The sequence below is a fragment of the Rutidosis leptorrhynchoides genome, chromosome 5, assembly GCF_046630445.1.
Source record: "Rutidosis leptorrhynchoides isolate AG116_Rl617_1_P2 chromosome 5, CSIRO_AGI_Rlap_v1, whole genome shotgun sequence".
NCBI classification, from domain to species: domain Eukaryota; kingdom Viridiplantae; phylum Streptophyta; class Magnoliopsida; order Asterales; family Asteraceae; genus Rutidosis; species Rutidosis leptorrhynchoides.
This window is the reverse complement of record NC_092337.1, coordinates 78355580-78370524: the sequence shown is the minus strand read 5'-3', so window position 1 is coordinate 78370524 and position 14945 is coordinate 78355580. Positions and strand designations below refer to the sequence as shown.

The 14945-nt window shown below is 35.6% G+C and overlaps 1 protein-coding gene across 1 annotated transcript; it reads left to right on the top strand.

The window, feature by feature from the left end:
• Positions 1-3842: 3842 nt before the first annotated feature.
• On the top strand, positions 3843-13243 carry LOC139847857 (serine/threonine-protein kinase TIO). The gene is made up of 22 exons (XM_071837586.1): positions 3843-3936; positions 4056-4130; positions 4220-4312; positions 4464-4538; positions 4656-4748; positions 5304-5367; positions 5475-5559; positions 5760-5832; positions 5908-5976; positions 6073-6153; positions 6256-6346; positions 6589-6714; positions 7109-7247; positions 7378-7549; positions 7789-7887; positions 7967-8497; positions 9295-10434; positions 11152-11385; positions 11692-11835; positions 11940-12020; positions 12598-12786; positions 12899-13243. The coding sequence occupies exons 1-22, from the start codon at positions 3847-3849 to the stop codon at positions 13142-13144; spliced, it is 3990 nt and encodes a 1329-aa protein (XP_071693687.1). The 5' UTR covers positions 3843-3846; the 3' UTR covers positions 13145-13243.
• Positions 13244-14945: the final 1702 nt, after the last annotated feature.

The following is a 14945-nucleotide window of genomic DNA, read 5'->3' as shown; positions in this document are numbered from 1 at the left end:
ATTTTGTCGGGTCGCCACATTATGGAAGATCAAGCCAACAGTCAACCATCTCAAAGTTTTTGGATGTGTATGCTACGTCTTCGTGCCAGATTATCTAAGAAGCAAATTTGATAAGAAGGCAATTCGGTGCATTTTTGTCGGTTATGATGAATTAAGAAAAGGATGGAGATGCTGTGATCCAAATACTGGAAAGTGCCATACTTCAAGAAATGTGGTATTTGATGAAGCTTCTTCGTGGTGGTCACCTCAAAAGATAGAGCTTCCAGAATCTCATGGATTAGAAGAAGTTCAAGAAGAAAAAGAAGAACGTAAAGAGCACATATCAGATTCAATTAAAGAAGGAGATGGTCGCACTCTAAGGAACCGAGTCTATGGAAAACAGGGGTACATCAATCTATATCCGAGGAGGTTCGTCCAAGCCAAAAGGAAGTCAAGGAGCATACACAAGAATTAAGGAGATCAACAAGGCCGAGACAACCTAATCCAAGGTATGCCAATGCTGCTCATGTGGATGAATCAATACCTGTTGAGCCTTCTACTTATGAAGAAGCAGCGCAAAGTCGAGAATGGCAGAAAGCAATGGAAGAAGAAATTAATGCACTAAAAGAAAACCAGACATGGAGTTTAGTTCCAAAGCCAAAAGATGTAAAACCAATATCTTGTAAATGAGTTTACAAGGTGAAGACTCGATCAGATAGCTCCATTGAAAGGTATAAAGCTCGACTTGTTGCTAGAGGTTTTTCTAAACAATATGGGCTGGATTATGAAGAAACGTTTAGTCCAGTGGCGAAGATCACAACAATTCGAGCTCTACTAGCTTTAGCCGCTAGCAAATCTTGGAAGCTGTGGCAGATGGATGTCAAGAACGCTTTCTTACATGGAGAACTTGACAAAGACATTTATATGGAGCAACCAAGAGGCTTTGAGAACAAGTTCCATCCTGACCATGTCTGCAAATTAAAGAAAGCACTATACGGCTTGAAGCAGACTCCAAGAGCTTGGTAGGAAGGTTGGCGAGTTCTTGGTACAAAGTGATTTCAAAGTTGCTCTTTCAGATTCTAGTTTATTTGTGAAACAAGATCAAGGAAAATTAGCCATAGTGCTAGTATATGTGGATGACTTAATCATTACGGGAAATCATTATGAGGAGATCCAAAGAACAAGAGAGAATCTGTCTATCAAATTTCATATGAATGAGCTTGGAGAACTCAAACATTTTCTTGGACTCGAAATAGAGCAAAAAAGAGAAGGATTATTTATGGGACAACAGAAATATGCGCGAGATCTTTTACAAAAGTATGAAATGCTTAATTGCAAACCTATCTCAACTCCGATGGATCCGAATACAAAACTACGAGCAGATGAAGGAAAAAGTCTTCAAGATGTTACCATGTATCGAAAGTTGGTCGGAAGTCTTATTTATCTCACACTAAGCCGGCCAGACATATCTTATGCAGTTGGAGTGGTTAGTCGATACATGAGCAATCCGAAGAAGCCTCACCTTGATGTTGTACGACGCATCTTAAGGTATATTAAAGGTACTATTAACTTTGGCATTTTGTATAAGAGAACAAAAGAATGTCGGGTGACTGGATATTGTGACGCTGATTATGCTGGAGACTATGATACAGGACGGTCAACAACTGGATACATGTTTAGTCTTGGATCGGGAGTAATATTATGGTGCAGTAAGAGACAACCAACAGTATCCTTGTCAAGCACTGAAGCAGAATATCGATCGGCATCATCAGCAACACAAGAAATTATGTGGTTGAAGCAACTAATGGAAGATCTTCATCAATCAACAGATTATCAAGTAAATCTTCTTTGCGATAACCTATCAGCTATACGACTAGCAGAGAATTCAGCCTTTCATGCAAGAACAAAACATATAGAAGTGCACTATCATTATGTTCGCGAGAAGGTCCTTGAAGGGAAAATCAAGATGATGCCAACAAAGACAGATGAACAGGTTGCAGATATATTCACCAAGAGCCTAAGTAAATCGAAGTTTACAAAATTCAGAGAAGCACTTGGAATGGTCTGCAAGACATCGTTGGAAGAAAATTTGCATTGAGGGGGAGTGTTAAAATACAATGCAAATTTGGTATTAGTAGATGTATATATGTAAAATATCTAGATATTAATATGTATAAGAAGATATCTAGAATTTAGAATATGGTAGGAAAAATCTAGAAATATTTGATAGGAAAAATCTAAATATTTGTATGTGTAGAAAATATCTAGATATTTATTCATGGAAATATCTAGTTTCTAGAATGTTCCATGGGATAGTATAAATATGGGTGATGAGTAGTTCATTTGTATAAGGTGTGAGTAAGTGAAGTATGAAGTAGAGAAGAAGTAAGAAGTGAAGAAGAGTTAGAAGTAGAAGTTGTGAAGAAGTAAGAGTGTGAGTTGAGTCCATAATATTGTAATTGTTTCTTTGTATTAATAAAAGTGTTATTTGTTAAGTTTTCCGGTTAAGCCTTAGTTCGTGTTTGAGTTCTTAGTGCACTTGTGTTATTTTTATTATATGGTCGGCTCTGCCGCCTAAGTGATATATGGTCGGTTATACCACCTGAATTATATATGGTCGACACTGTCGCCTAAATATTATTGTGCACTAAGGATTTATAAAATTAAAGGCTAACCAACATCAAAGTGTTGGTCTAGTGAGTGAGTATAACCTAGGTCCTCTATAGTGGGTGTGTTGGGCTCGTCGAAGCTTCCAACAGGTGGCCGTGCCCTTGGATCGGTTTCAAGGCTTCCTCCCGGGCAGCGATGAGGGCGGGTTTATTATCGCTGCATCGGCATAGTCGAAACGAAAGATGATCACAACGGGTGGTTTAGTCCCCTTCGGGTGATCCCAATCGCTATCGCTATTATAAATTATAAAAGTAAAATAAAAGAAAACTATAAAACCAATAATTCACGGTAGTCCCTAAAGGCAACCTGTGTCCACTTTTTGTGCAATATAACGAGCGGGAAAAGAATCATTTTCAAATTCAATCGATTATTTTATATTTTGCCCTAATTTCAACAACAAAAAAACTTTAAACACCATTTCATCATCTTCTTCTTCTTCTTCTTCTTCTTCTTCTTCTTCTTCTTCTTCTTCTTCTTCACGTTCCACATCTCATTCGCCTGTGAACTTCAAATTGTTGGATCCTCGTGGTAAGTTTGTTCACTAAGTTTTTTTAATTTGGTTGCTATCAAACTTTTGAAACCCTAAATCCCCAATTAGCAGTAATTGACTTCCAAACACTCATACTTTTTCAATTAGACTAGTTGATTTGTTATTTTGAACTAGGATATGCAATTTCGTCAATGTTTTTATTAATTTATAACAATACTCTGTATAATTGATGTTTTTACCTTTTAGCATGGTATCTATTTAGGATCAGTATCTTTGGTATGATCGTTAATGTTTTAGGCAGTTGATTTTGGTTTGTAAGATGGACTTAAGTCAAGGTGGTTTGATTTCCAGCTTCGGCCTAAACCCTAATTGTTTTGTGCTTGTTAAATATGCAATTATGATGGAGCCTTGCTGGTTGTCACAATTATATGCACTTGACTGCAAGTTATAACTAGATCAAAGACTGAACGTACTCCGGTACTCATAAGTTTGATAGAGTGCATCTGTAAGAGATGTTTAGGTTTACCTAATTTTGAAGATTAATAATAAATTCACTCTATAGCTTTCGTTGCTTACTTATTTGGATTGTGTGTTGATGCATACTAATACAATTTCATTTAGCAAAGATGTAATGAATTGGTGTTTTGTCAGTTATGAATTTACAAATTTCATAATTATTGTTAACTTTAAAATTCAAGGATCTTGAAATGGGAGCAGAGAATTATCATGTGATAGAGCTTGTAGGGGAAGGATCTTTTGGTAAAGTATACAAAGGAAGAAGAAAGTTCACAGGCCAGGTATATCTGTATATGCAGTTTCATGAGTTCATGGTTATACATCTATTATTATAAGGTTTCTGTATTTTGGTTACGTTTGATATATCTGTATTGATTTGTTGTTTGTCAATTTGTTTTAGACTGTAGCGATGAAATTTATACTCAAGCACGGTAAAACAGAAAAGGACATCCAAAATCTTAGACAGGAAATTGAGGTCTGAATGTTAATCGCTTTATGTATAATTTACTTTGTACACCTTTTTTGTTAGTGTAACATTTTTTAAGATGGTGCTACTTTTTGTAGATATTAAGAAAGCTGAAACATCCGAATATTATTCAGATGCTCGATTCTTTTGAAAGCCCACAGGAGTTTTGTGTTGTCACTGAATTCGCCCAAGTAACTTATTTTGTTCTCCTTTTCATAACCCTTCATAAATCACTTTATACATATTTTTATTGACGTAATGTATAATCAATAAAGCTTTGTGTCACTATAAGAACTGGTTGCAAGATTTTACTTCTTATTCCTTGAATATATATTCATTCAGGGTGAATTATTTGAGATTCTTGAAGACGATAAATGCCTTCCTGAAGATGAAGTGCAAAAGATTGCAAAGCAGTTGGTACTTTCATTAACTAATCTTTTCATTTCTTTTGTTAAGATTGATTTATGATTTATATATTTTTCTAGTTGAATATTTCACATTGTTACATCTTGTTACACCTTTCGAAATATTCAGGTCAGAGCGTTGCATTATTTACATTCCAACCGTATCATTCACCGTGACATGAAGCCCCAAAACATTTTGATTTGTGCTGGGGGTGTTGTTAAGGTTAGTCGGTATAAAACTCAGCAATGATTTGTTTGGTAACACAAATTTATATACAAAACTTATTATTATAAATTCAATGTGTACCAAGAAATATCTTCTACTTTTTTTTTTTTTTGAAAAGCCAGAAATATCTTCTACTACAAGTTAGGTTCTTTGTCATGGGCTTTTTTTTTATCCTAGACCCTCCAAATCACTAAAAGACAGACTAATTATGCAAATTTTATTCTACTAGTTTTCTCACACTATTTGTTGTAAAATCCATTATGAGTGACTTTGGCATTTTGTATTTTTTGGATTAGAAAGATTTTTTATATGGCTAAAACTGAATGTATCGGTTGATAGGTTTAGTGTGCACCTAATTAGCTATGGAAAGCATTTGGCTAGTTTAGTAACTTGTACATAAGATCGTTTATGAAAGAACATATATATTGTTCATGTCATTTTTGTTTTTAAGTTCTTGAATGTGGTTCCTCACATGCATTTATATGTTAAAGAGGAACTGTAGAATATCTTAACTAACTAGCCAGAATTGATTGTTGTTTTCATATGGAACAGCTATGTGATTTTGGATTTGCACGAGCAATGTCAACAAATACAGTTGTTCTACGGTCAATAAAAGGTATATCTAGCTTAATAACACACCAACTATTTTAATTCTACTAGACTATCTATTAACCTTTGTAAGTCTCTTTCAATCACTAATACATTTTTTTTATTCTATTTCAGGTACTCCTTTGTATATGGCTCCAGAACTGGTACGAGAACAACCTTACAACCATACTGTTGATCTGTGGTCCACTGGGATCATATTGTAAGTTTATACTTCTCAATTACATGCTATTTTTTGAAGAAGCATTCACTTTTATAAAATATAAGTGTGGTGAATAGTATTTGAACTATTAAGTGAAAAGCGTGATGAACTGATTAATTTTTGTAAATGTTCTGTCTAGAACTATAATTGTTGAATTTTATTCAGTATTTTTAGGTTGAGTTCATTTGATGATTATTCAGGTACGAATTATTTGTCGGCCAACCTCCATTTTACACTAATTCAGTGTATGCACTCATCCGACACATCATCAAGGTATGTGTTCTTTATACAATTGCATCGTGAAAAACAATCAAGTGATGTTTAAATTCATCTTTATGTTACTATCAGGATGCTGTTAAATACCCAGAAAACATGAGCTCAAATTTCAAAAGCTTCCTTAGGGGTTTGCTAAATAAGGTATAACCACCAATTTCTTTAATACTTTTATTTTGTATGTTATGTTATTTTTCTTAAGATTTTACAAAATGTTTTTTGTCAAAATTTTGGGAACAGGATCCTCATAATAGGCTATCGTGGCCTAAACTCTTGGACCATCCATTTGTTGCCGAAACCACCGAAGATATTGAGGCTAGGGTAATCAATATCTTTAATGGCTTATTTAATATTATAATTTTTTCTTTTTTATGACATTTTTTAAAAACAAAATCACTTTTTTTGTATGTTATTGTTCAATAGGAGCTTCATGCCAATACTATTGAATCTAGAAGATGTGATGCCACCTGGAAAGTTGGACAGCATGTACAAACAACTTCTGCAAATCCCGAAGGTACACATTACCTTGAATTTGTTTCACTAGCCTAATATGTAGGCCTAAATGTGTGCCACTTTTTTATGGGTACATATGCTATAATGATTGGTGAATATTAGGAGAGAAAATACATGGAATTCATATGCAACAGTGACTGGTTAGGCTTGTAATTAGGAGTATTTTGTAGGCACATTTAGCATTACACGATTACCTAACTGACTCTGTATGAGCTTAAGTAAATTTAAGAGACAATCATGCAGGTAAAAGCCGTTCTCCTGTCAGTGTGGATGAGAATAGCAAAGCTTTGGGTCAACACTCAGATATTGAGTGTTCTCCACGACAAACAGAGTCTCAACGGGTCACAGAAACTGACAATGTACAAACAGGTAAATATATTTTCTTTTTATAAACTGCGAGTTCATAATATGACCTTTTATGTTTTCTTGTTGTATTTATCATCTATCATCTACTATTTAAGTTTCTGCATTTGATGGTCTAAACTGACCTTTCAAATTTCCAGAGATGTTGGTGCTCCAATATAGGAATAGTAATATAATATTCTCTTATTAAATGAGTATTGGATATAGCTACTTGTGATTGTTGTTTTTGTTTTTACAACTGAGTACACACATCTTTATATAGTACTCTTTTGTGTCTGCTTATTGGATTATTGGATATAGCTGCTTGTGATTGTTGTTTTTATTTTCGGCAGTTTTTTTCGTGTTTGATTATAATATTTAATATTAAAATAATAATGCTTGAAGTAAATATGCATGCTAGGTTCTCCTGTCTCATCAGGTTGCCATATACTGGATAAGCTGGAAAATAACTCCCGGACTGTTAAGGGTGCAAAGTTAGTTGGCCAAGATAATGAAGCACTATCAGTTATTCTGCTGCCTCTCAAAAATCGACAATGCAGGTAAAGCTTTGTTTTCTTTTTTTAAAAAAATTTCAGTATTTTACTCAAGTGTAGCAGCACTATAATATTTTACATATATGTATATATGCCCGGTTATTTTATGAAGTTTTTTTGACCATATATTTTTCAGGGATCAAGATGTTCTTACTTCCAACCAATCACTGAGAATTCTCTCGAATTTGGTTGCTGCTGGTGCAATTAATTCTACAGGGGTGCTTGATGAAATTTTCTGGGAACTTATTGGGTATACTGCTAATATTGTGCGCCTAAGAAAGCCAAATTATAATGACTTGCTCGTAAAGGTATGTTACTACATTTTTAGAATTTGCAAAGCTACCAATTGTTATCCACTTTCCTCATTGGTCAAGTTTTGTGTTTCGGGAATAGTTGGTTAGCAATTGCTAGGTCTGGAATTAGTTGCAAGTACATACATATACATATAATTATTAAAAATGCTCCTTTTTTAAGAGAAGGCAATTAGTTTTAAAGTAACTGCTTTTCTTGTATGAATTATTTAATTAAGATAACATTTCATGTACAGTGCTTCTCAGTTGTAAAGAAGTTGTTGGACAGCTGTAGTGGTGGTTTTGGAGATTCATATATCAAGCAATGGGTTGCCATTGTTGAGCTCTATAAAGAGGTTGTACTAAAATTAATACATAACTGCTTGTTTTTTTATGTTTTTATTTTTTTAATTTCTCAAGCTTTTATCTTTGTAGGTTTCTGAATCCACTGAAGATGCATCTGGAAGAGTTCTCTATGAGTCCATTGCATGCATTACAATAATTGCATCTCGTGCAGCACAAAGTCTAAAAGCGTCTTTGGCAACCAAACATGCTGAGGTGGCAATAAATGGTCTTAAAGAGATACTGGATCATGCTAAAACAGCAGGTGTAGCAGATACTTTGTTGTCTTGCTTAGTGACTTGTGGCACAAGTCTGATGTCCGGTTCGTCAAATTTGTTACGTGCTGCTTGTGAAGCGTGTAGGGCAATTTGGTCATTAATAGATGCATTCGAGATCCAATTGACAAATGACAATATACATGTCTTTCCACTAACCTCAATGTATTCCCATTCCTTGGACCGGCTTAACATTAAAGCGGATGAATGTGGGCCGTTGATTGGGACTGATTCTGAAAAGATTGTTGAATTGGTCACACGAGCGTTTCTTAGATCCAAACCTGTGCAGGTTGCTTTATACTATTGTCTTAGACAGCGGTTAGAGGCTGCATGGTCTTCTGGTATTCAGGTAACTATTGTTTTGCCAGATATCAAACTTCTAGAGGTGGAAAACTATGTGGGTTAGGTATTAGGTCAAAGTGAGTAGTTCAATGGTATGGGTTTGGGTTGACCCGTAACCGTAACACTTTGTGACCAAAAAGTTAATTTCTTTCTTAAAATATCTGTGTCTGAAGAAAGTTTTATAATATATTAACATTATAATTATAATTTGTTTAAAATTCGGACAAAGTAGGTCTTGTTTGACCCAATTTGAACAATTTCAACTTTTTTCTTCTACGCTAGTCCTTTAATCATACCCTTTTGACAAGTTAGAAGAATAATAACCCGAACCAACCAAATCATGAGTAGAAGAGTCATATGTCCACCCGATTAAGTCTATACTATTACACTACACGAGAGGTTATCTAATACAGTTCTTCTGGTATTCGGGTGATTATTTTTGCCAGATGTCAAATTTCTAGAGGTGGAAAACTGGGCGGGTCAGGTATTGGGTCAAAGTGAGTAGTTCAATGGTATGGGTTTGGGTTGTCCCGTAACACATTGTGACCAAAAAGTTTAATTCTTTTATGGATTTGGTACCATTAAGTTGGCCCTGTTTGACCCAATTTTATCCTTTTCCAGTTTATGCTGTTTGACCAGTTTGATAAATGATAATCTGAACCAACCCAATTATATGATAATCTGAACCAACCCAATTATAAGTAGAAGAGTCAAATGTCCACCCCAATTAACCCATCACCATTACACTACATGACAGGTTATCTAGTTAAGTTTTTTTGTTTGTTTTGTTTTATTTTGTTTCAGATAATCTTAAGGTGCTGTCTGCATAATACCTTAGTTACTGGTGTATTATGCGGATTCCCAAGCTCTTTACCCGTTAACACAGTCGTTAGTGGAGGTGGTGATAACACAATCATCTCAGAAATCTTTTCAATATTATCCCTATGTGCATCTTTCGACCGAGACACACAACCAGGCGACACAAACAATCTTAAAAACAAAATATCAAACCCGTCTGCCCTAGTCTGCAATTCATGCCTTGTAATAACTGCAGTTGCACAGTCCTTAAAATCAACTGGAAGAAACTCTGCATTGTTCATGCTTACATCATCACCAAATAGACAAAGGTCCCGCCTCTCTGACCTGGCCCACCATTACTCTTTACACGATCGTATACAAAACTCGTTTCAACCTCATTCTATGTCTGCCATGCTGGCACTCGCCTCCATTTTAGCCCTCGAAACTTGTTCTCCCATTGAAACATCAATTTCTGAAATAGCTGTACCTTTAATCCCTAGAAGTGCAACACTTTGTGATTATCTCAAAATTTCAACAGACGAAAACAGAGATAATAATAATAATATTAATAAAATTAGTAAAAACAAGCTCTCGTATTGGCACGGGTTTCGAGACGGTTGTGTCGGTTTACTAGATTCAAGATTAAAATGGGGCGGCCCGTTAGCTATTCAACAATTATGTGCAAGTGGTATCCCCCAAACTCTTATCGATTTATTGGGAAACAACGATTCAGATCAAATTGGATTATCACCAGTTGGGGTTGTATGGACAGTTTCTTCATTATGCCAGTGCCTGCCAGGTGGCAGTTCGACGTTTCGCCAGGTGTTGCTTAGAAAGGAACATGTGAAACTCGTGTCTGATTTGATGTCTGATGTGCATCTTAAGCTTATAAAGCGTTGGGGTGGGCCCGGTGGTGGGGAAAATGGAGTTAGAGATACGATTAATGGAGTTGTTAATCTTTTGGCTTTTCCGTTTGTGGCGGTACAAAACGTACCGAATTCTCCGTCTGCTGCAACTGCGGTTTCGGTAAATAGCGGGTTTCTGTTAAATGCGGGGTCCCCTGGTGAGCGGGTTTATACTGATGATAAAGATATGGTTAGGGCGGTTGAAGCTAGTATGGGAAAGTATATACAAATTCTTTCAGAGGTATGTAATTCTCTAAATTTTTATTTTTATTTCATTTTATTTTTGAACTTATTTCAGGTTGTCGCTTGTTACTTGTTATCATCATACTTGTTAGACAATTTTTGTTTTTTGTTTTTGTTGAGTGACAGTATGAGTGTATGACCCATTTACTTATAAAGTGTGTCCATTTGGGTTCTGTTTTGTCTCTAATGGGTTAATAGTTTGCCAAAGTGTAGTTCAGGTTGTCCCTTGTTATTAGTTAAACACAATACTTGTTAAGAGTGGCAGTATGAGCCATTATATATGCATGGGTCCATTTGGGTGCTGTTTCATGTCTAATGGGTCGAGAGTTTGCCAAATTATATTATAATGCATAAAACCATTTATATCATTTTTTCAGTATTTAGCCTTTTTAATTGTATTTCAACTACATAATGTATTTAATTGTGATTATATTTGAGGCATAAGTTACGTATATTAAGTTCAATATTTTGTACTAAAATGTTTTTCATCTCAGCCTGACCCCCAAAAAATTATTTAAAAAATCTTCCACATCTATTTCTAACCGACGAAACAGTTTTTTCTTTATATATTAAACTTCAATGCTCTTTTTAAGGTTTAACTTGGGAGTATTATGGTTTAGTAATGTAGTTGGGCCAAAAATCATATCAGTGTGCAAGTTTTACATAACTTAGCATTTAATTGTTAAAAAAATCAAACTTTTATATGCTTGTAAAGGTAGGAATTCCTGCCCGTATAATCATGTGCCTAGAACATGTGGAGTTAAAAGATGCTGCAAGACCTGTTGCCTTTTTGGCTAAAATGACTGGTGATCGGTCACTGGTTGTTCAACTCATTCAAGGTGGTCTTTTGAACCCAATCCTAATGAGACGGTTACTTGATAGTTCGTCACCAAGAGAAGTCACACTCGATGTGCTTTCGATCGTTTCAGATTTAGCTCGTATGGATAAGGTTAGTTCTTGTTCGGTACATCTATCAAACAGTGTTCCAGAACTCGGCGAGTACTCGGTTTTTGAGCTCGGGGAGTACTCGGGAAGTATTTGGTCAAACTTGTCAAACAAAGTCAAACTCGGACAAAACTCAGTATTATTCCGAAGATCGTCATAATTAGTCAAAACTTGGTCAAAATTGGTCAAAGTCAAACTTAGTCAACATTTGAGTACTCTCAAAAAAGTCCCGGCCTAGTACTCCCCAACCTTGCTATTAAATAGCCTTGTTAATAGATAACTATGAGTAATTATAATTATTTCATTGCAGAAATTTTATGAGCACATACATGGAGCTAATTTTTTAGACCTGATGCATAGCTTTTTAACGCATGAAGATCCAAACGTACGTGCCAAAACGTGCAGCGCAATTGGAAATATGTGCCGCCACAGCCCCTATTTTTATAGTTTGTTGGCAAGTATCTACGTTTTTCAGTTTACACTAATCATTACATGAGAATACAAGATTATATTTTAAATAGTAATTTAACTGAGACATATGTTCTCGTTCATTTATAGGCAAAACATAGAATCATCAGCCTATTAGTTGATCGATGCTCTGATGGAGACAAACGCACTCGCAAATTTGCCTGTTTTGCAGTAAGATGCCTTTTTAGCTAGTTTTGGTGCAACACATCTAGGCCTGGAAAACGGGTCGGGTTGGGTCGAGACCCAAATGGGTTTGGGTCGAAACGGGCCATGGGTTGAAACAGGTCAGAATTTAAATGGGTCAAACGGGTTGGTTGGGTCTGAGTGGGTCGAGACCTAAACGGGTTGTGTCGGGTTGAGAACCATAATGTTCAATAAAATTTTAGTTTTAAATATTTTTTTTATCATAATTATTATTTTATTATTTTTATTTTTATTCTGAACAATTACATCGTGCAACTAAAATTCTAAATTTTACAGCTCGACCCGTTGGACCTGTTTCTATTTGTTGAACTTGGTGGATTTGAACTCGATCGACCCATTTCTTATCTTTTGTATAAGACCCAATATGTTTTAAAAAAACTCATTGGACCAATTTTTAGGGATGCGAATCTCAAAAACCGGAAACTATACAACTCGACCCGTTTGACCCATTAGACCCAAATTGAGCACTTTGAGTTTGGTTTGCCACATCCTTTATACACGTACGTTGAATGAGCAGTTGTCTGACTTTTTGTTTGTTTTGTAGATTGGTAATGCAGCTTACCATAATGACTTCTTTTATGACGAGCTAAGAAGATGCATACCCCAACTTGCAAATTTGCTCCTTTCAGCAGAAGAAGACAAAACAAAGTCAAACGCATCTGGTGCTCTTAGCAATCTTGTTCGCAACTCCAATAAACTGTGTGATGATATCGTCTCCAAAGGAGCAATTCAGGTATATTGAATCTACATCTGACCTTTTACAGATACTTAAAATGTTTTTACTCCCTAACTTTAATGCAGACTTAATAAGTAAAATAATCTCTTAATTTACTTGGTTTTTGCAGGCTTTGTTAAAGTTGGTGTCTGATTATTCAGTTATTGCTCTCAACCCGAGTAGGAAAGATGCAATTAACGAGTCGCCTTTAAAGATTGCTCTGTTTTCATTGGCTAAGATGTGCGCACACGCACCTTGTAGACATTTCTTACGGTCATCGGACCTGTACCCGGTTATTGGACGACTGCGCCGGTCACCCGAAGCAACTATTGCCAATTATGCTTCAGTTATTTTCAACAAAACATGCGGTGCTTGAAAAACCTCAGGTTTATGTGAATAGTTCAGTTGAAATCTGTCTGTAAAGCGACTTAAGTTGATGCATACCATGCGTTTTAAAACTGAAAACTGATGCCCTGTGAAATCACTTTTGCTATATGTGACTCTGACTTCTTTGTTACCACTCTATCTAAATATAATCGTTAGTTATGCTCAGAAAATATTTTCTTGCTTAATTTTACGTCTCTAACGAGTATCCGTATGATTATAATATGGAGTTAAATGTTAAAATGACAACATACAGCTTAATTGGAACTTCACATTGAGCTGTTAATTGATAACTTTATAATGCTAAGAAGCATTAAGCTGAAATAGTTTAGGGTGGTAATGGACCATGGTTAGACATGTAAATTGCCATACTTAGCTACTATAAATGATTTGATGCATTAACACTTGATGATGGTTTACTACTGTACTTCATGACAAGGAGAGTGAAAGGAATCTGTATGAAACATCCAAAAATTATAAAAAATATATATAATAATATCTATTTCTATCTTAATATTAGTGTGACTTATTTTGTGGTGAAATGTGGCTCATTTAACATCAGTTACACTAGTTGTGATGCCCCGTACTAAATCATCATGTACGGACCATCAACAACAGGATCATTACAAGGTTAAGTAGTATATACGATTTCAAAAAGAGTTTGCATACATAATAAAAGTGACGTCATAATCAACGTCGAATGTTTTACATCAAAAGTATGCTTCACTAAGTAGAAGCAATTAATAATTGTATGTGACCCCAAAGGTCGTTACAAATCATCGTTTCAAAAGTACCAAAGTTTGAATGCAAAAGTAAGCGTTCATGCAGTGACATCTCTAAAGCAGCGGGTGTCTACAGCAAGACTAGTATAACAGCGGAAGCAACCTTAAGCACCTGAGAAAAACATGCTTAAAAACGTCAACACAAAGGTTGGTGAGCTATAGTTTAAGTACAACAGTAATGTAAGGTAGGCCACGAGATTTCAGTGCTACAAAGAGCGTTTCAAAACAGTAATCCAAATCAGTATGTTTAAGTATATGCTCAACCGTGGGCACTCGGTAACTAACTTAACGTTTAATAATATAATACCCCCTGAAAGTACACTTGGCAAGTGCGTATGTTTACGAAGTATTAAACACTCGTTAAATGCTAGCGCGACTAGCCCGAGTGGAGATGTCAAACCCTATGGATCCATATCTAAGATTCGCGTTCACGGTTCAAAAACCAATGATTAAACGTTACCGAGCTAAAGGGAATGTTTATGCCGTTGTATAAACCACACATATATAAGTTTAAGTACTCGTGCCTAGTATGTAAAATATAAAATCCGCTTGTATTCTCAGTTCCCAAAATAAGCTAAAGTAAAAAGGGAATGCTATAACTCACAATGATAAAGTAGCGGTAAGGTATGACTCGGAAAGTAAGCAAGTAATGAAGGTTGTCCAAACGGGTCCTCAACCTAAGTCAAATTGTACTAAGTCAGTAAATCATCCGAATAGGTTTAAAAATATGTAAATAAGGTCTTAAGGGTCATCATCATTCATCATTTAACAAAAGGTGTAAAGTAGGTTTCGTTTATGAAAGTAGTTTAAAACAAGGGCTGACTTTGATCAGTCACCACGGCCTCTACCCTTACTGAAATAAGGTAAGACCAGTGGCCATGGCTCCGTATTTGAGTCCTTTAAGTGTGGTAAAATTTACAGAAGCAAAATCGTCTTCGTTTGACCGTGGCGACGGTCTAAGTGCGAGTAGGTCAGAAATTTCTGCACAACGTTAAAGGACATAGTGACGAT